This window comes from Clinocottus analis, unplaced genomic scaffold (genome assembly GCF_023055335.1).
Source record: "Clinocottus analis isolate CAN_PGR_092001 unplaced genomic scaffold, fCliAna1.0.p SCAF_7, whole genome shotgun sequence".
Classification (NCBI taxonomy): domain Eukaryota; kingdom Metazoa; phylum Chordata; class Actinopteri; order Perciformes; family Cottidae; genus Clinocottus; species Clinocottus analis.
This window is the reverse complement of record NW_027176229.1, coordinates 19,531,033-19,552,418: the sequence shown is the minus strand read 5'-3', so window position 1 is coordinate 19,552,418 and position 21,386 is coordinate 19,531,033. Positions and strand designations below refer to the sequence as shown.

At 42.9% G+C, this 21,386-nt stretch overlaps 1 protein-coding gene across 1 annotated transcript in view; it reads right to left on the bottom strand.

Annotated features, from left to right (window-relative positions):
• dock8 (dedicator of cytokinesis 8) overlaps positions 1–21,030 on the bottom strand; it is a 48,341-nt gene extending 27,311 nt beyond the window's left edge. Inside the window, exons 1-8 of the mRNA XM_068566692.1 lie at positions 20,754–21,030; positions 13,453–13,552; positions 9,107–9,282; positions 8,435–8,506; positions 7,785–7,893; positions 4,467–4,676; positions 3,987–4,072; positions 3,272–3,338 (exon numbers count right to left, since the gene is read on the bottom strand). Coding sequence (XP_068422793.1) covers positions 3,272–3,338; positions 3,987–4,072; positions 4,467–4,676; positions 7,785–7,893; positions 8,435–8,506; positions 9,107–9,282; positions 13,453–13,552; positions 20,754–20,806 — 873 coding nt within the window. The 5' untranslated portion in view covers positions 20,807–21,030. The remainder of the gene's footprint in view (positions 1–3,271; positions 3,339–3,986; positions 4,073–4,466; positions 4,677–7,784; positions 7,894–8,434; positions 8,507–9,106; positions 9,283–13,452; positions 13,553–20,753) is intronic.
• Positions 21,031–21,386: the final 356 nt, after the last annotated feature.

Sequence of the window (21,386 nt, the reverse complement as noted above, 5' to 3'; positions counted from 1 at the left end):
AAGTTAAACTTTTCTATGTCCGAAAATATATCTCTTCACCACATTATTACTTTTGTTAATAAAATATTTTAGTGACATGAAATTCAGGCATACGAAGAAAATGCATACATATACATCATCCATTGATTTTTGTATGAAACATTTTCTTCAAGCACAGAGAACAATATAAACAAAAACTGTGACGAACGTGTGCAATTAGGGAGTGATCTTTTCTTCACCATATAATAATAGACAATCAAAATCTGCCCAACGGAGCGCGTCATCTACTCGTCTTTCGAATAACCTCGGGCTAGGACCAGAGCCATGTGCCTGGTCTGACCCGGCCCTTCTGTGTGTTTGTGTGTGTGTGTGTGTCATGTGATCCTTTTCACTGAAAATCCATTTAACACTCTCTGTCACTCTCTGGTATACTGACCACACCAAAGCGAACTGCTAGGTCAGCCAAACCTGCCCGAGTTGTTAACTGGAATCCTGAAAAACGATCTCACACTGTGATCAGATTCCAGACTCTGCAAAGTATTCTCGGTTTTATAACCTGAATTCCGTTTAAAGTGGTTTCCGACAAGCCAGAAAGCCAAACTTCAGCGTAGCGTTTGTGACGGAAAAGACCCCGGTCACGTCAACATGAGGGACGCGCTCACCACGAGAGCGAGGGTTCTCAAAAGCCTGCTGTGGAGGAGTCCACCTCGTACTGACACATGACTTCTTGGAACTTTCTGAAATGGCTTCTCACTAATCAAAGCCAGCTGACTTAAAAAAGCATATCATGCTATCTGACAACACTCACTTGTGAAAATAAACCTTCGAAACGAGGAATGTAATTGCTGTTTTTAACATGACATGTTTATCGGACCACAGAGGCTATTTGAATGACTGACACGCTGTTTAAGAATGAATGCTTCACGTTTTCGAACGTGGCACACTTACGACCACTCCAGCGTTGCCAATTTTGCTACCGTTGTGGCAAGATGTTGCGTGTCGTAAGACCCCTTTAAAAACCTTTCGACAGAAGTGCCAAGTGAATGCAAATTTTCAGGCCAGACATCAGCCCCTTTTTCCACTAGCAGTCTCCAAATCAGCTCCATGAATCTGCAGTTTTTCTGCTTTCTGAGGTTGCTGCGTCAGTGAGTAAGAAATGTCTTGTCGACCAAACTACAGACAGACTGGAACACATAGCTAACTGCTTGCAGAGTATCCACTGCATGTTTGAAGAAAAGAAAAACGCTGTGGTGCTGATCGCTCATTATGTTTTCGGGGGGTGCATTCACAGTCCAGCGAAACTACGCTTGTCTGGTCTTGTAGGAGAATAACAGGAAGAATATTACTAATGCCTGCAGTAAACATGGAGAGAAGCTGACATTTCTCAACTCATTTTTACTGTGATGACATATTTGTGAATTTGCATGTCTATTCTAGGACATTTGTCTGTTTTTATCCGTGAATCTGATATCATAAGTATGCCCGCATGTTTCGGTCAAATCCTGTGTCTGTACCTTGGCTGATGGACCAGAGAGGCATGATTAATAACGAAAGTATTACATGGAATTATAGGAACATCTGCTGCACATTCCACAGATGTGAAACAACAAAAATGATTGAAAAAAAAAGAGACAGAGCAGCACAATCCCTGAGGGATACAGAGACAAAAGAAAGGGATGCAGGGAAACAGAGACACACTAAAGCAAAGAGGCAAATTAAACATTAGACTCTTGAGGAGACAGAGAAAACAAAATCAGTGTACTAAAAGGCGGAAAGTAAAATAATGAGGGGTTCAGAAATAAAATGGGTCAGTAGCAAATGCTTCACAGTTCCACACCAATTAAAACCAAGTGATAAAACAAGCTCTTCAGTTTCTCCTTCACTCATAGACACATTGCATAGCTGTTTAACAGTCTGGATCTGTCTCTGCTCAATGTAATAGGCAGGATGTTGTGAAGAACTCCACAAGGACACACACCCTTCAGTTTAACACATGATAAAAGTATTCATCCTAAGTGTTTGACAATGTAACACTTCAGCTCTGCTCTTGTGCACTGACGTTTCTAGAAAATGGAACAAAAATATATTTATGTCACCTCTGACATATTAGGCGACATTTGTCTTACAGTGGAAAGCTTGCACTGCTTGTGTTGTCCCAAGACCGGCTTATATGAAGTCCATTTAAAAGAAATATTGGGCATTAAATTGGCCCATCTCACTCTAAAAGGACCATCTTAAAAGCCGTCCATCCTGCAGACGAGCTAGAAAGCAGCTGGGCAGCGAGCAAGGCCAGTGGCTAAAACCCTTTCTCATCCGAGAGACCCATGAGCACTTAAGTACCAACTAAATCCTTTCAGTCCACACACACACACACACACACACACACACACACACAAACACAAAACTAAAACTATCCAGCTGTGTAAATCCACAGAAAACATGCAAACAGCCGTGGCTCAAAATGGGTGAGTGGTAAAATGCGGCACAGTATTAGTAGTTATAGAAGCAAAACATGACGACTGACGGGAGCATAAATATGTGAGGAAGATGAGACATAAAACCTTGTAGATAAGATAACACTGATCCTTCAATGCTGACTGCCAAAAGAAACTTTCAGACCTCCCAGCATGCAATAGCTACCGTAAAACACAAGGGTGGAAACACAATCAATTACATAAGCCGAACACCCCAGTTTGATGGCATTTTTTAAGCTTATACAACACCTAACGTGTTTAATTCAATCAAATATTTATCATTTTCATATCATATCATATTAACTCAATCCTGGGGCTATTTTTTGGGACGTCATCAAAGGCCCCAACTTAACTTCTTGTAAAGAATCAGTCCGTGTTAATGAAGGTTTCTTTGTGACCAGTGTTCCTCTCTGTTAATGACGTTTTCTCCATTTCTCATGTGTCCTCCAAAGTGACCGACAGACATCATGTGATCTTTGGTAAATGGACTGCATTTCTATGATTCTTTCATCCAAAGCGCTTTACAATTTGCCACTCACACACCCATGCACACACACTCAGACACAATTGGGATTCTATGCCTCACGTTGCAAAACAACAAGTGACAAAATGAACCAGCAATTAAATGGCAACTGTCTCCTATTAAATTAGACGTTTGTGTCACCAAACAAGCATTTACTGGAGGATACTGTAAGTGGTTTGTAATTTTGTCCTATCCCTGTATTGTATGTAGCAAGACGAACATGTCGAACAAGTTTCCAGGACATACATCATTACATAGTCAACATTAGGACTACTGTGAAGTAATGTGTTCTTACCTTTTTCTTCTCTTTTAAGTCATACAAGGCCATAGTGGCAAATATGGGCTCAATGTCAATCTCAAACCTATAAAGCCAAGAAGGAAAAAGGACATTACTCATCAAATATGGCAAGAGAGACAGATATTTAACATACCTAATATTAGTGCTCTGGTTATTCCCTATACATACATAAAATGTAGGACAGTAAGGGATAACAGGTTTGCAATGAGGGCTAAAGGATAGGGGATGAAGTTGCCAAACCACTGCAAGAGGAGCGATGAGTTCAACGAAAACATTTGGCAGTTTCATGGGATGCAAGAAGGACAAGTGAGATCAAGGGTGAAATGCAGAGCAACTCTGTGTTTGTGTGTATGAATGATAGAAATAAAGAGAAAGAGACCAAATCCCACAGAGAGAGGGAGGGACGGGGCTCTTCTGGAGAAGAACAGCAGCCGCTGTACTGCACAGCCGCCCTCCACTCTCCCATACTGCGCCGTCTGTCACATCTACTGCAAGCCTTTTTGAATGACTCAGACTTTAAAGTCATGATCAGATGTGACAGACAAGAATGTACTGTATTTTGAATGCTGAGCAAAAGGTCATTTTCATAAACTAGGGGGGTGTAGGAATAATTTCCCTTTAACACAGCTAACTGTTGGTTCCTTGTCCATCTTAGGGCAGCTGTTGTAAACCCCCCAACCCTCCTACAGTATTATAAAAATGTATGACATACTTGATGGCCTGGCATCGGATCAGGATGCGGTCTCCAGTGTGTTCTTTGGGGCAGTCAGGGATGGGCCGGATCTCCACTGCATCTTCCTGGAGCACAGTTGCAGAGAAAGTTTTCAAACCATGCAAAAAGAAAATGTAATTTGGAGGAGATTTAAGATACTAAGCAAGAAGCAAGATTCACTGGTGTTTGCAAATTGAGGGAGGTGAAATTAAAGAGGAAATAAGAAAGAAAAAAAACCAGAGACAATCTCACAGTTGGGGAAGAAAGCGCTATATATATATATATATATATATATATATATATATATATATATATATGGGAGAGGAGTTGTATGACTTGAACTCTTTGTATTGGTTTTGTATCTTGGTGCGTATGCCATCTTTACAGAGTCAGACCAACTGTTTGCACACATTCCCATATGCACGCAAGCACTGGTACAATATTACAGCGCAAGAGTAACCAACCCTCTCTACATCTCACCTCGTCGGCGGGTGGGTACAGAGCAAACAGCTCGGGGTGTCTGTAGCCCTGCCGTGCCTCCTGGTTGAAGCGGTCTAGTTCCTCGTGGCTGCTGAAGGCCAGCAGACCCTCCACTCTCTGGTCCGGGGTCAAACACCGCAAGTTAAAGTCGGAGGAGGTCAGTGTGCGGCCAGAGTCATTACTCAGCCCCGCGAGTGTTGGAGACGTGACCTGGGGCAAGGACAGAGGGAGAGGTTAAGGGGTTGGAGTTGGGGGGGAGAACAGAGAGAATAGGGGGAAGGGGAGAAGGAAAAAAACAAAGGATGAGCAAAATAAGGAGGTATTATATTCAGGCAGAATATCCAGAAGGATATTTGTTAGAGAGACATTGATGAAATTGGGTGCAGATACGATATTAATGGATATTTAGACAAAGCCGTTTCTTCCTCCAGTCAAACAGCATAATCATGAGGTTTGAGTTAACAGAAAAAAAGGCCTCCCATAGCCTTTTATGAACAGTTGACAACATTGACTACATTGGAAACGCAGCCTCAATGTTGTCAACAGACACAAAAAGCACCTAACAGGCATTTACGCGGTCTAGACGGCTTCTGTTTAGGCCTGGAGACACTGAAAGTCTCCTGTGTGTTTTTGCCTGATCAAGGCTTACTCCATGTAGAGAACACACAACACATTGATCATGTTTATGTTCATTTTAGGTATTTTATGCGACAATAACCATTAGCAGCTGCTTCCATCGGTCATGCAGTTTTCTTGCTGTATTTTCAAAGTTACATACATTTAAATAAGTCCCCAGATTGTGGGATATACGGTCATTGAATTTTGTCATACAATAGGGTGGTATGACTTACTCGTCACTAACCATATTGATGCATTGTACATTAGCTGATCAAGATCTGTAATCAGAGATCTCCCAGCAGGCTGATGGCATGCCGGGCAAAAATTATTGAAGCAAAGAGGCTCATTGACCGAGAGCAATAATAGCTGTGGAAAACAAGCTTACGAGACGCTGCATATGTTTTACATCCAAATGCCCTGCCAGCAATAACACAGGCCTATTGGAAAAAAAATAATTAACTAACTTAACATAGCAGTGGGATATGCAAATGTACCTCTCAGACACCCTCAAGGTGAATCAAGCCTGAGATATGCACAAAAGATGTCTTCTGCTGTAAAATATGTATGCTGCCCTTTGGCTTTTAAGAGCTCCACCTCATTTCCAGATGTGTTATTTGGAATATACTGAATTCTTACACTTGGTATGTATCGATGTGTTGGTGCCCCTCATACAAATAGATCCAAACTCTGACTTTAACGTGAACCATCCCAGCTTTAACATCCTCTGTCCTTTGGTAAGCAAAGGCAACAAATACTTCTTTCTTTTTGTTTAGCCTGTGGCTGAAAGTCAAGCACAAAAGCACATTATCTCAAATTATATTTGACATATCAACAGCCAGGAAGGAGCTTTAATTCCTGTTTAGAAATAAATAAATATTAAACTGTGTTAATGTTAACTGATTGGAGCCTCAGTGGTCACTCAGGCTGGCACTGGCAGCATAAGGAATTAGTCAGACTCGGCTACAGGGCAGTGCATAACCTCAATGCTCCCATTCCACATCCTTCTTGTCTCTTTCATTCCCATCATCCACGAGTCTCACATGCCAGCTCCCAAACCACTGTTGAGGACTGACCAAGCTTCCACCCTGGTGAAGCTTCACCCTGTCGCGGCTCCAAGGGCGCATCACAATAGTGCCGTTCTTTCCCTCTCTTCCCCTCCCGTGACTCTCTTTCTGGCATGTAGCTCATGGGAAGCCCGCAGCGGTAATAAGGGCCTTTTTGGTTGGGGTGATTAACCAGAATTGGCAAGGATGGGGTGACAGGAGGGGGCTGGTGAGACTGGCTGGTGGTGAGGGACGGCTGGGAGTGGCGCTGACTGGGACTTGGATTGGCTGGGACTGCCTGATGCTGGGAGCTGGGGATTTGGCCACGGTGAGACAAAAGAGCAGGAGAGAGGGAAGTGAGAGAGGACGGGAACTTGGCTCAAAGTAATGCCAGTCGACTACTGAGGCCGGGATCCGTGATGAAAGTAAAAGACTAAGGCATGCAGACGTAAGCTACTGATTTGAAACAACGTGGATAGCAGCATATAAACAAAAAAAGAATACCACAAAACAATAAACCACAACATCTTCTCGACTGTCAAGATAAACACACAGAGGTCACGAGAGTTAGAATGAACAATTTTCAGGTTTAGTTTCGTGCAAGACAGACGGAGTAAACTTGAAAGAGCCGCTGCAGGGGAAAGAGTGATAGGAATAACAAAACAACGTTGTGTGCACTATTTAAAGTGCCCCCCAGCCCTGTCTCCCACTCCTCCCTCACATTTCACATCATCTCGCAAGCCTTGATTTGAATGGACTACCACACTGCTCCCACTTAATGCCTTTACTCTCACAAAAGAAACTTTAACTCTGTGCAACGTATTTGCATTCAAGGACAAAGCTTCTCATTTGTAGTTCTTTTAGGAGTTTGACATTTTGGGAAATGCACTTACTTGCTTTCTTGCTAATTTTTTTGATGAAAAGATCTGGACCAGCCTCATGTTTGTGAAGAAAAGTATAGAAAATAGCCGCGGCATGGCTATTTCACTTTTTATTTTAGTTTTTTTTGTACACACATCATTTTGTTTGTTCATTCAGTACACTAATAAGAGAAGATGAAGAAGAAAAATGTTATTTTGTGATGTTTCAAATTTTGGATAGAGCCAGGCCACTAGAATTTCTGTTAAATAAAGATATTCTGCCGAAATAAAATAATCCCCTCCTGGCTCTCGCTTCACATAAGAGTGAATCATGAGAGTGCCGTGAGCTCAAACATTCTCAGAATGCAAATATATGATATTCAAAAAATTCAAAAAACTCTATTCCTACATTTGAACCCTTTAAAATGTATAAAGCTAATGCAACTTAATACAAATAATAAAACGTAGGACAATATACAAATCTGTATCAGGACTGGGCTATTTCCATCACTTGCTCTCACTTTAATGGGACCTAAACAGAGGGCCAATGTGGACTATGCTCTTATAAAACAGTCCTGATACACAACAGTAGACCGACACAGCAGAAGCAGGACGAGACTGAAACAATTCTTCACTTCTTTCCCTCCTCAGTCAGTGCGGCTACGCTGTGCACGCCATACTGCACAAGACCGGCTCTGAAGAAGGCTTTTTGAATGAGGATAAGACATCTCTTTTATGGAGTAAGAAATAGTCAGAAGGTGTCTTTGTATGTCGTATGCTGCATTTGTGTTTCTTACTGGCTTCTGCTGGTTGTCTGGCTCAACGTCGGACTCAAAGGTCTGTTTCTGAAGGAGTTTGTGTAGGCCTGCTCGCTCCGAGTACGCACTCCAGCCATCGCCCTGGCACCTACACACACACACCCACACTCATCAGGTTAACAACATAGACAACCAAATACACCTTAAAGTCACCCGATACGCCTCTCTCTCACTTGTAATCAAACTAGACAACAAAACAGAAGCCTTACGTAACATAGTGTGTGTGAGTATTGCATGCAAGTGTGTGGGGAGAGAGAGAGAGAGAGAAGGGAGAGGGAGAGGGAGAGAGTATATCAGATAGGCAATCCCAGTGTTTAATGTTTATCAGGTGCTCTCAGGCCTGATATGTTTCACAGACACGTGCAACTTCTCAGACAGTTGGCACCTGTTGCTCAGTGTGACAGCTAAGATACAAGTGAGGGCAGTTTCATATTTTATTTTGAGGCTTTTTAGTTAAAATACTGCAGCTTGGAGGACATTCCTAAACTGGACACTCCAAAGATAGATTCAGTTTTGTCATGTTAAGGTATCCGTCAAGGTATCTGTGTGAAAACATCAGCAACAATTGCTCTACTGTTCTGAGAGCTCTGGATATAGTAACCGTTGTGTTTCTGTGGGAGACAGTTTACCTTCTAGAGACCAAGAGCCACGGCTGAATGTAACTCTTCACGCAGTCTCTCACATGTGGATCCAACTCAAGTCTACAAAGAGAGGGATGAGGAAGATGAGATGACACACATTATCGTGCCAACAAGCATGCAACCAGACAACTGGAAACTTTACATTCCTCCTCTATCTTAATCTGTACTTCATGGTCAAGGTGCAGAACAACAGAATGCTCTGAATAACCCGAGATAGCACGTTTTTGTAAAATAACTTTAGACTGATAACAATAAAAGGTATTTTAAAACATGTCCTCTGACCTTGTAACTGCTACTTATTCTGCTATGGCATACATTCTCCTAAGAGCTATAAATCCCAGTTTATAACTTTTAACTCTATACACACGCAGTATGTATGACTAAATGAAGAAATCCTTTTCGAACTTTATCTTGGCATCTGATCTTCTGCCTTATTTGTTCATGCCAAGTAAGTGACTTTTATACTTTAGTTCTGTTTATGTTTTTGCAAAGAAGCTCGTCGTAACTTTCACATTTCTTATAAATATGAACTTTTCTACATAGAACTGACAATGCAGTGAAACATCTTATGAAATCAAATATTCATTTTCTTGAACAAAAAAGTCTAAAAGCACAGCGATTTAATTTCAGGGAGGATTTTTATAGAGTCCAGTGACTCACCCATCTTCAGGGACAGAGTGTCTAACAGTGCGACACTCCTTCTCCACCTGCTCCACCTTCAGGTCGTCCTCCGGGAAGTCTCCAAGTTCCTGCATCAGGGCCGAGTCTCCGCTTCTTAACTGTGACGTCAGGAATTCCTCGAGGTCCAAGGGCTCCACCGCGTCATACGACTGAGGCTGCAGAGTGAACGGATGGAGGAAGGGAAGAATTAGGACACACAGCAATGAATACCACAATCGGAGGAACATATGGGTGGATGTATTAGCTGAAGTGCAGTTTAAATATTCTTATAGAGTGGAGAACTTCTTCAGAGTAAATGTTAACTATAAGCCACGAAAGCATGCATGGAAAGCATATAGAAATCACGTGAAAGAAACAAGCAGCAGGCTTTAAACAAACAGCAAGTTCTATCAACCAATTAATTTGGTGTTATTTAAATAACACCACATACAATCAGTGTTCAAATAGACTCTTATCCTGTTTTTCTTCCAACAAAGAAATAGATTATTGTTTGTGAAAAGCTATAAGGAGATTGATGCGTTTGTACAGTCCACATAGTGCAAAGACGTATACCAAAGAAAAAGAAAAGAACGGAAGGGAGGTAGGACCAGACATGTTGAATCGTGATTATTTTCTAATGCCTCATACCTGTAGTGGGATAAAAGACTGGAGCACAAACTAAAATAGAAACTGGAACAAACTGGTCCGTATAAAACAGCAAGGACATTTTTTCTGTGAACCTATTTTTAGGCAAAAACTCCTATCAACCTCAAGAGCTACAGTAGATCAAAGGCAAAGCTGCAATCACTTTTATGTACAGTGAAAACGGGCTGAAATTTCCATTTGGGTCTGGAAATCAGTACATACTGTTCAAACTATCAGCGTACACAGTGAAAGACAAATCCCCACTGGCACTCGAAGGGGAAGAACAGACCCACGTTTCATCATTAGAGAGAGCTCAAAAGGAAGAAAAAAAAAACACAACTGATGAGATAACACCCGGCCGGCTCCACAAAAGGGAGCTGGGAACCTGCATGGAGCAGGTGTTTCTTTGAAAAGGGGCGGCAAACTGGGCAGACCTCCAATCTGATTACAGTCAGCAGGCTGTGTATCTGATTTAGGCAAAAGCTTGGACTTGAACTTCTATCACAATATCATACTGAAAGCTACCCAAGTTATGAATAATTTGTCAAAGTCTCTCAAGATATACAATGAACAGTGTTCAGAGAGGAAAAAGTGCCTTAGCTCTATCCAAAATGAATAGTTAAGCTTGTAATGGTGCACACAGGAAGCATTTGCATGACAAATGGGTTGTGTGTGAAAGACTGAGAGAAAAATACAGAGTGAAGCCCGCCACTGTCGCGCCCACTAACAGATAATACGTGCGCACAGGAGAGGTAGCGATAACTGCACCAACAAGACGAGTCACTGCTGTACTCGCCTTTTAAAAGCAGGGCAAATTCCATTTGCCTTCAGACATGTTTTTGCACATCGATTCACCCGAGGGGATATTTTTCTCTGCTACATGGGTTAGTATCAGCGTCTAAAGCAAGTAAGGGAAGAACACACAGACAGCCAGATGGAACAACTGTATCATTATCATGCTAAATGGAAGGTCTTCAATACAGAAGAACCCTTCAACGCCTTCTTTCTTTAGAGGAGGCGCGATCTTTAACAGCGTCTCAACAGTTCTCCATATGTGCACTTCTCTGTCTCTCTCAAAGTTCAAACAATCATTCTAGAATGGCCTCTTTTTCTTGTGTAGCATGGAGGCTAACAAAAACAAATGAATGCAAATCTATGCATGTCTCTGATCAACGCCTGCTCTGTGGAGTCATGACAGTAGATTGTAAGAAACAGCCAAACTAGTTTCTTTCTACTTAGTCGTTTGTGCAAAATGCCTCGATGCAGGAAAAACACTATCTATAACTAATACAATTCTGTGCAAACACATGCAACAATACATTAATAAAATAAACTTTGCATGTATAAATCAATATCTACAATCACGACTGGAGCATTTATCCATTTCAAAACAAAAACTTGCATCTACCAACACCACTGTTCTCAATGTGCATTGGCAAAAATGAGCAGGAACGGAAGAAAGACACGTAAAGAAGTCGCGACAAACATTGTCGACTGCCCCTATTCGACCTGAACAGCAATATTTAAAGACAATCAAGTTTACCAATAAGCTCATTTTAAAAGTATGTCTATGCGGTGGCTGTGTTTGTAAGGAACGCGAGGACTTACCCTGCAAATCTGAAAACTGAACCATAAAAAGGGAAGTGACCAAAATGGCGCTCTCCGGAAATGGGAACCTACAATGTGCACCTACTGACGCTCAGTACTTTTTGTTCAAACGAAGTCACAATGCAGTGCACAGATCCTCTTTAAAATGATCCTCATATTCCTAGAAGCGGAGAACTCCAGGAAGATCTGGGAGGAAACAATCAGCATTACCAAAAGTGGAAGAGGTGTTCACAGCTTAAAGTATAAGTTGAGCCGGATTGTTTGAACCTACAACAAGTTTTGAAAGCAGTTTGAGGCAAAGCCTCTTGCAGTTTAGAGTTGAAGGGACAGGGGGGGGGGAAACCACAAGACATAAGAGGAAGTGACATCAAGCAAGGCGTCCCTCCATCAACCGGTGTTTCAACAGACAGGAACAGAAACTACAGAGCCACACACACACACACACAGACACTCTTACACACACACACACACACACACACGCTGCTTATACACACATACACACGATTGCAATGGAACTGCAATTGTGTTGCTTTTTTCTCTTAATCTCTCAATTTGTATATGAAACCGACAACACTGATTAGTCAACATTCCTCATATTTAGGCACTAAAAATAGCAGGGAGTAATAGAGAGGGAGAATTATGATAATCAACAAAGTGATCATCTACTCCTCCCTTCTCCCTTCTCCCTCCTCTCAACAAACGTCGCTCCCTCACCAGCGTGCTCGAGGCGACTGCTGAATAATGGGAAACTATCATCCCCGAGATTATAGTATTAAAAAACGCTCTCCCGCATCCCAAATCCGGTCATATTAAAGATTTGCCTATGTAAGCTGCAAGGTAAACAGGCCCCATCCAGCGCCCGCCGGTAGCCAAGGCGCTGACCCATATCCCAAGCAGGTTAGAGATTAACCGGGTTGGATGCCACAAGCTGGGAAGGGATGGACGGTCCAAGTGCTCCTCCTTAAACCTGGTCCGCTAACGAGCTTCAGGATCATCACTGGCGGACGATCAAAAAGGGCCACGGCTCAGTTAGCCATGCACACAGATATATCAGGGAGACTTAGCGCCTGAGAGCTTAAGAAAACTTAAAATGAGAGAGATGTAGGGCGGCAGAGAGAGAAAAACTGTGGAGGGAAAGACAGGAATAGAAAAGAAAGGGAGGAAGACTGACAGAAGCGTAGATGAATCTTGGAGGCAGAGACAAGAAGTTCAGAGGGTACCACTGAGAGACTCGGAGAGTAGTGGGAACAAATCCCTGCAAAGGATTACTGTGCTTCATTCTGCCGGCTTGCTCGAAAGAGAGAGAGAGAAACAGAGAGAGAGAGAGAGAGAGAGAGTAGGAATCACTCAACAACTGTCTGCTAGGCTTCAACTGAAGAGGCAAGAAAACAACCCGTCTTAACGCCATTTATTATATAATTCTCTGCAGAAACTAGGAGGTACTAGGTTACAGGCAGTGTCAGCCCAGTTTTAACAAAAGCGTGCGTGGCCGTGACTAAGTCCTCATCTGGTTTATTGCAAGAGGCAGAAATATTCCTCCTGAAAAAAAAAAAACCTTGAAAAGTAGACAGATGTTTTTTGTAAAAGCATTAACTTACGTTGTCGCAGAAATGTCTATGATTCAAACTATAATCTTCTGAGTCGGACACTCTCAGCACTAATGACAGTAAAGTGGATGTGAAGAAGATATGCTTACAGCCCCGGTGGTGGTGCGAGTGTAAACACTAAAGCTGTGTGAGTGCAGTCTTAGAGGAAACCACTATGCTGGCATCCTAGTCACCAAACTCTCCTCAACGAGCATCACATCACTAGTTATAATTATGAATGGAGAAGCATTATATAGACAGTTTGCATCTTAGTCTTACCTTCTTAAACCCACTTTACGTGTTGACTAAATAAGTACGTATATAAAAAAGGACATTTGTCATTTGCTGCTTTTTTGCATTTTACTTTCCATGCTGAAACTACCTGCTGTGTCACAAGATAGCTGTAACTCAAATAACTAGTAATCCTTTCAAAAATGACAAAAATCTGCTGGATTAAAATAACTAAATTCTCGAAGCAACTGTGTGTTTTCATAGAGGGGAGCTTACCACATTGAGGTACACTGAGGCCGACGCGTTGGAGTTTGTTCGGCTGTGTTGAGTGACATTGGTCCCACTGAAGTGTCGTCTGATCTCTGCAGAAGAATGCCTGGAACAAAACATAGAAACACATGGAAAGTCAGAAGGTTTTGTGTTCGAGAGGCAGAAGATAATAGTAACAACACTAGTACATCGTATTTGTGGGCTATTTGATTTTAAAACGACCTAAGAAATGGATATCTACGACCTCACAGCTTTTGTACAATTCCCCCAACATACATGCACACAGTATCTTAATGAGAGATTGCACCATTGTTCCTACTCGGTTTAGTTTGAATTGGTCAGTCACGGTGAGTCCATTCAGAGGGTTGTTTGCTCTCTCCCCAGAAGCGCATCTCTGCTGGCTGTGTAAAGGCAGTATAATAAATAGGGTGTTCTGATTTAAGGGTCAGACTGAGCAGGAAATCAACATGACATAGGAATGGAGTAGTATTCAAATATACTGGGCTGTTGGGGATGGGGTGTATGAGCCTGTGTATGTGCCCGTCGCCCTCTGCAAAAGAACAGAGGAGGACAAGAACAAAGCCAGTGTCCCAATTTGTTGCCCGCAATTCATCTCTACGCGACGCTGCGCCAAAGCACTGTCTATTCCTTTGCAATTAATCTACCATATCATTTGAGCCCAACCAAACTGCACAATGACTGCTTTATCCTCTGCGGTTCAACGATGAAAGGCCAGTTTTGTGTACACAAGCATGCGTCATGTGTGTGTTTACCATTTGTGTCTATTGGTGCGTTTGTGTTCAAAATCGCTCATATGTATACATGCATTCCTGTGTGTGCCAGCATCAAAAACAGTTTGCTGTAACATTGCCACACAGGGGAGAGTTAGAGGGCAAAGACTTAAGTAAATGGGTCACATTCCCGACTGCTCCCCCTGTGGTAAACCTCATGGGTTCATCAAGTCCCCACAGCCATTGTTACGACAGTCCTGTTACTAATTACCACTACAAACCAATAAACGCCAGGGCAATGGAGGACTGCCAGCATGTCAAAACCACTGAGGCTGCAGAGTCGTGAAGCATGTTGTAAAAAGGCTGTGAGCTTCATGCAAACATAGGAAAAACAAATTTCACCAAGTGGTTGGCAGCATTTCACATAGATGTTTGACAGTTTGCAGTTCAATCTGAACAGGGCACACTGATAAATACAACGCTCCTCATTTGAGTCTGGCGTTCGGGCACGTTCCGTTTATAACAAACACTTTGCCGCCCCTCCTGTCAATCACCAAACATGCTGAGTCAATGCAATAACTGTATGCCAGGAAAGGTTATGGCATGGGTGGGACAGAGCGGTATACAAATTTACACAAAGAGCATAGTCTAGCAGCGCAGCACTGTTTCATTTCAACACCGCGCTCATCCACTGTCCTTTAAATGTCCGCAACAATGCAAGAATGAAGATGAATCCATGGCCGTGAATGGCATGATATAAAAACTAATCTGGTGTAATCTATTACATCACACATAAGCATGCTGGTTTCCACAATGACACACGCACACACACACAGAGGTGTGCTTTGCCAGTGGCTACATTATCTTTTATTATTTTATCAACAACAGTTAACCATCTTTACATTGTCCTCTAAATACAGAATACTTAAATCTGATATGACTCATAGAGCAGACTGCAAGGAGACAGGGGAGGGGCACGGCAGGCATTTACCGCAAAAACACCTCAAGTCTGCTCACTAGAGCGGTACGTATGCATCTCTACGTTGAAATTGATTGTTGAGGGACCTCACACGCGCAGCCCACCAGCACATCGACGACCTAAGGTCGCTTCAAAACGCCCACTTTTTACGCCAACGTCTCAAAAGGAATGTGCCGAGTGTCAAATCACATAAATCCGTGAAGCTTAAAAGGGGCTGTAGTTAATAAACTAAAGCTCTAGAAAGCTTCAGGTTAACACAAGAATTGACAAACAGTCAATAAGTTTTTTAGCGCGTTTCACTTTGAGATTCACGTGATTCCGCTGTTATTTACTGCCGCAAACAAGAAAGCCTTTTCTTGCTTAAGGGCAAATGAGTGTTCTGCGCTTGTACCCAAGGCAATTTAAACCTTGTAAAACCTTCTCATAACTTGACTTCAAAAGAAACATGCCCTTCCCTGTGTGCAGAATGAGCCCACAGACACCTCACCACTAATGTAGTGCACTCCCTCTACATCTGTCATGGCCAGTGGCGAGACAAAGCTCAACGCTCATGCATGCCAACCCATTCTAGTACCAATCTAACACTTTGTATTAAGGTTTTTGTGACTGTGATAGCGGGGCGTGGTTGGGCTCAGCTGCGGAGGGTTTAGGGAATGGTGCCGGGATGAGGTCTAAGCTGGAGGCAATCTTGAATTGTGTCTCTCCCCATTAAAAGAAAATGCGGGATAGCAGGATTCTGAGTCTGCCAGACCAGCAAAGTGGACGCTGCCAGGAAGAATCGGGAGAGCGCACACCCAGCAGGCTTTAACAGTTCCCGCAACAAGAACAAAATAATAACAATAAACGCCTTGAGAACACAGATTCCAGTGTGAGACCATGATTGTGCGGCCCGAGACTCACAGGAGTAACAGAGACCTGTTACACACATACATATATTCACGTCTGCTTACTTGCAAACCCACACATATTTAGGATCTGTGTCTGAAAATACCAGGCAAGTGAAACTGTAGCCACCTCATGCTAGCAGCGCCCCAGCAGACATCATTTCATACCATGAGCAGACAAACACAGCACATGTCATTCTCTTTAACGGGCCCCTGTCTTGGCATCCCGCGTTACATAGAACCAAAGCTGCTTTTATCAGGAAGACAAAAAGCAGAAACGTAGAAAAAGCAGCCTGGTCTTCAACCAAGTATAAAGCAGAATTTTGATAATTCATTTTTCTGAACATGTTATGAATTCTTGTCATGGATCAAATGTTTGAATGACAACAACACCTGTGATGCTTTTAGCTGAGAGGACACAGAGGTCAAGGTCATTGGTGAATAAAGGTCAAGAAGCCTGCGTTGGAAAGGCTCAGCGAAGCCCAATAACCCCATCTTGTTCTCATACAGATCTGACCCCGTCTGTAAAAACAGCTGTTATTGAAGTTGACTTCGTTGGGCTCGAAAAGCAGCTTCTGAGGTTTGTTTGCCTCGTCAGGTCGCGGTGCTTCAGATCTCTAAAAAATGACCATAATGACCTTCCCCGAGAGGCATATTCTTCAGCAACACTCATGATGATGTCCTAAAATATAATGTGAGCAGCAGACCCAACATCAGAAAGTCAGCATCGGCTGCAACTGGAGGCTCCCAAACATCTTACGCGCACAATAAAAAATAAAAAAAAAACAGAAAGGCTATGCTGAATACCTACAGCGCAGTAATAATAATTTGAACTCCATCTCACTCTGAGATCATAATGTGTGGTGTTTACTGTGTGCATGAAAACATACTCTCTCCAAGATGATCACAAAATCCTGATGCCGGAAATGCTTATCTTTTTTTTATGAGATATAAATAGAATAAGCAATCAACAATAAGGATGGCTCTCATCAACACCTGCTTTCGGGGAATTACAACTGACCTTAAACTCCAGCTATAAATCAGAGCTAATGAGACACCAGGCACCATTTGTTGGCACTATTACCATGTGTTTATTTAATAATGTAATATTTATTTATATTTATGAATAATAATAATACAAATTCATATCAGGCACATCAATTACGGCAACTACAACATTACTATGTTATGTCATAACAGTGAGTTGGATGATAATTATTCGTGAATCAAGTTGAACATCTTTGGATGATCATTCATATTACTAGAAAACAACGGTGTGTTGAAGGTATAATATCATGTTAGATTAAGCAGAAATATATTAATAGTTTCCTTGACAGATTGATGGTTGTGCTATTGGCATAACCACAGACCTCATGTCCACTGTCACACTGTGCTAATTAGGTCATCCTGTATAGAAAAGACACTTTCTCCTATTTAAAAAGGCCAAAAATATCATCAGCTGTCAAACAGCTGTTTTATGTTCCTGTGAAAGATGCTAAAGGAGCACTTTTTAGAGGTCTCACCCCAGTGAAAACCTTTTATCATCCCCTCCGTATTGAAAGAGGCTGGCCCCTTTTTTGTCACGTCATGCTCTCTATGGCAGGCCCGCACTTGCTGTGTGTGCATATGGTGTGTTCCTGTCAGCATTTCTGGAATCATTGGCCAAGCATTCCTCAGATTGAATTCTGTTATACGCAGTTGCAATGCTTCTCATGGCTACATTTCTGATTAATAGCCTCCTCCAAATCTATAATTTCACTTGTGATTATCTCCATTCACTCCTCCTGACGTGACTCCCACCAGGCACTGTGCTGCGCTCATCCAGGCAGTCTACTATTATCCCTATTATCACCATTATTATCAAGTCAATAGGGACAGGTGGCTCCTTCAGCTTGCATGTTATAGCCGAAAAAAGCCCCCCCCCCCCCCCCCCCCCATCTATGTTTTCCCCTGTAAGTCCTCTCTCCCTCAGCTGAGCCCAAAAAGAAACACAGGAAAAGTGGCGTGTGGTGTGCATGACAGGAAAGCAGAGCAAAGGGATGCCCCCACTGTGTGTCTCATACTATCATATGTCTCCAGACGTAATGGGTCTTGCTGCTATCAGCAGCATCACGGCTCAGCTTCCTGTCAGAGGGAGGCACGCATAAACACAGCAATCATTTAGAACCAAAACAGAAAAAAAGAGTAACAAAAGTAAACATTAAAAACAAAAATCCTAGTAGAGTTTGAAAGCTTTGACTATACAGGGAAAGTCATTCGTCTACGGTTTCTTTAGGGTCTTTTTTTGAACACCCTACCCACCCCATCACTCAAAAAGCCCACCAACAGCCACACAAGGCTTAACAGATGTCATTAACCAGAGCCCACAGGAAATCAGATGCAACTCAATCCGGGTCCGCCTGCCGCTAAGGAGGATTGAGCGACAGCGGGCCCCACGTCCACAGCTGTCCCCACACCTGTTACCATATGCTACTAAGTAGTAACGCCATGTTCAACCCCATCCGTGGACTATTAAGTGTTCAGCTACCTGCTCACCCAGAACTGAACACTGCGCTACATCATCGTGTTTTACATTTTTGTCTTGACATATTCTCTCACACCTCTTTGACATTCCCCTTTTGAAGGGCTTATTAAGAAACAGACATTTCCTGATTTAAAACCGCCGTTAACAAAAATAGAAAAAAAGAAGAAAAAAAAAGCGAAGTGAAACCCGAAGCAACACACTGTAGTGTCCACCACGTGTGCAGGATTTCCTTCACACTTCATCCTGATAGAGGGACCGAGAGAGGAACTGCTCATATAGAAAATGTAAGGCGGACAAAAGAACATTCCTTATTCATTCAACCCTGAAGTAACACCTCCACAAATATGAGCAGCGTTAGTTGGAAGAAGTTTTTCCAGCCTGTATCATAATGAATGTCCACTGTTCCTCTTTGTCAGGGCGGTTTGTTTGTGTCTGGCTTTTGTTGCTAAGATTATCTATAGGTTGTTTCCCCTCAGATAGCAAACCTGCAGTTTGATGTTGGATCATGGTTTCTACAAAATTACCGAGGTGTTCAAGGTACTGACCATGTAGCCACGATGTCAGCGGCTCTTACGGGTTTGTTGGATATCATCCCTCCTCTCACCCCCAACATATCTTCTCACTACCTAAAATAATGGGAGACCTTTGAGTCAGAGTCCATTGCCAGGAAGTATTGACATTATTTTTGTGTGTGCCTATTGCTGAAGCATTACAACACCACACAAATAAGATAGTTGAATACGACACAATATTCTATTCAAAAGGTTGCCGAGTCGATATACAGGTACTTCCCGCTGAAAACCAGTTTTCTCACTACAACAACAGTTTGGGAAATCACTATCAACAAGTATAAATTGTCTCTTGCATCATCGCTTACTGGCTGTGCCGTTTAACGCAACCACACATTTCACAACCCCGTGTTTTGCTACAGTGTCTATCAACCAGCCCCTCTGCTGGCTCATCACTGGATTCAGACTGCGACCCCAAGATCCTTCAGCATCTGAGCTCAGCTCTGCACAGCTCTGCACAGCACGGATCCAGGGATTTCTCCTGGCTATTATAAACAAAGGGATGGTACTTTCATTGAGGAGGTGGTGGTGGTTGGAGGAAGTCACACTCCCACACACAACAAATAATTTGCTTTTGAATAGTTGGAGACTGTCGTCAGACAAAACTTAGAATCTGAAGACGTCATCTTTCCAAATAAACAAGAAAACGGAAGGTCGATGGGTCATTTCTCTACTTGCTACCACTTTCAGAGACATTTTGCATGACTTTTTCATCATTGGTGATGCATCCAATTCCATAACATCAGGACAAATATTTTGTATTAAAAAAAAGGTTTATGCTGGCGTGTAAAAGCTGCAGAAACAAGAACACTGAGGATCAAAGTGGATTAAAACAGTGCTGCTTGTGGAGTATTAAAAAAAAATAACTCTCACACCATCCCAAAGTCTGACCAAAAACAAATCCAACATCAGAAACCCTCAATGCTGCAACATCACACCCAAAATGTTCATCAAGGTCAGTAGTCCTGCTCCTGCTGCCGGCCAGGAGAAGCTTTACAGTAGGCCCACATGGCTGTGCTGCTTATCATAGAATGTATAAGAGTATTTGTTTTAATGAGTCACACAATAGACTTCCATGTGCATACTTCCTCCGCACCTGGTCAATGTCCCAGCAGGAACTAGTGACCACATCCCTCTTCATTCATAGCAGCTCTTAAACAAAAAAAAAATGGGGGCCAGTCGGACCTGACACACCATAGGAAATGATCATATTAGACACCATAAATAGTCAGCGTCCTCGTGGGGAGGAAATGATACCGGACAGATTTGTTCGGCTAACACTGCTGGTCACTAACTATTGTTAATGCAATACGTTAGCTAGCTAGCTGTGATAGTTCCTGTTAGAAAGTTGGAAAAGTTGCTCCTTCTTATCCTCCGGGCTGCATTTTTTTGTTGCAACGAACCTGCAGCATTAACATGCATAACATGTGGCTGCCTGCTCCGCTGTTGAGTCCTGAGTCCTCTCCAACTGTCAACACGGTGCTCCCTCCTTTCCCCTCGCGACCCTCTGCTATGCTCTCCTCTCCCCCTCCCCCGGTACCGCTGGGAAAGGCACCAAGAGTTCACCGCTCACTCCGCAAAACTAAACCTGCTATCACGCTAGCCCGCGGGACCTCGTACCTGTTGATTTTGAGAGCGAAAGCCCGTCGCTCGGCGCTGTTCAGAGACGCCATGAGCGGGGGGGTCCGAAGTCCAGAGTTCAGCGGCGTTGTGCTCCGGGTTGCTTCCTGCGTCGGTTTCGCCGCCTCGCTGTCACCGACGCGCCGCCACCTCTCTCTTTCTCTCTCTCTGTCTGTCCGTCTCTCTCTCTCTCCTCGCTACAGCTCAACTGTCATGTCAACACTCATCTTGGCTGCGTCGGCTTTCCTGGGTGTCAACTTCCGCATTTGATTTGAGCCATCCCGTAGAGAGAGAGAGAGAAAGAGAGGGAGAGGGAGAGCGGGAGGGAGGGAGGGTGATGGGACAGTCTGGATGAGGCGCGCGCTCCCTCGCTGCCGACATAAGCTTTGCGTTTACAAGTTTTTTTTTAATCTCTCTCTCTCTCTCTCTCTCTCTCTCTCTCTCTCTCTCTCTCTCTCTCTCTCTCTCTCTCTCTCTCTCTCTCTTCTTACACACACACACATACACACCACAAATCCACTGCATAATGAGTAACGTTGATATTACAATATGCATACTCGTAAAAGTAGAGGGAAATGTATGGAAGCCCATTCCCGTCACAAAACAAATTCTAAAAAATAATTCTTTAAAAAA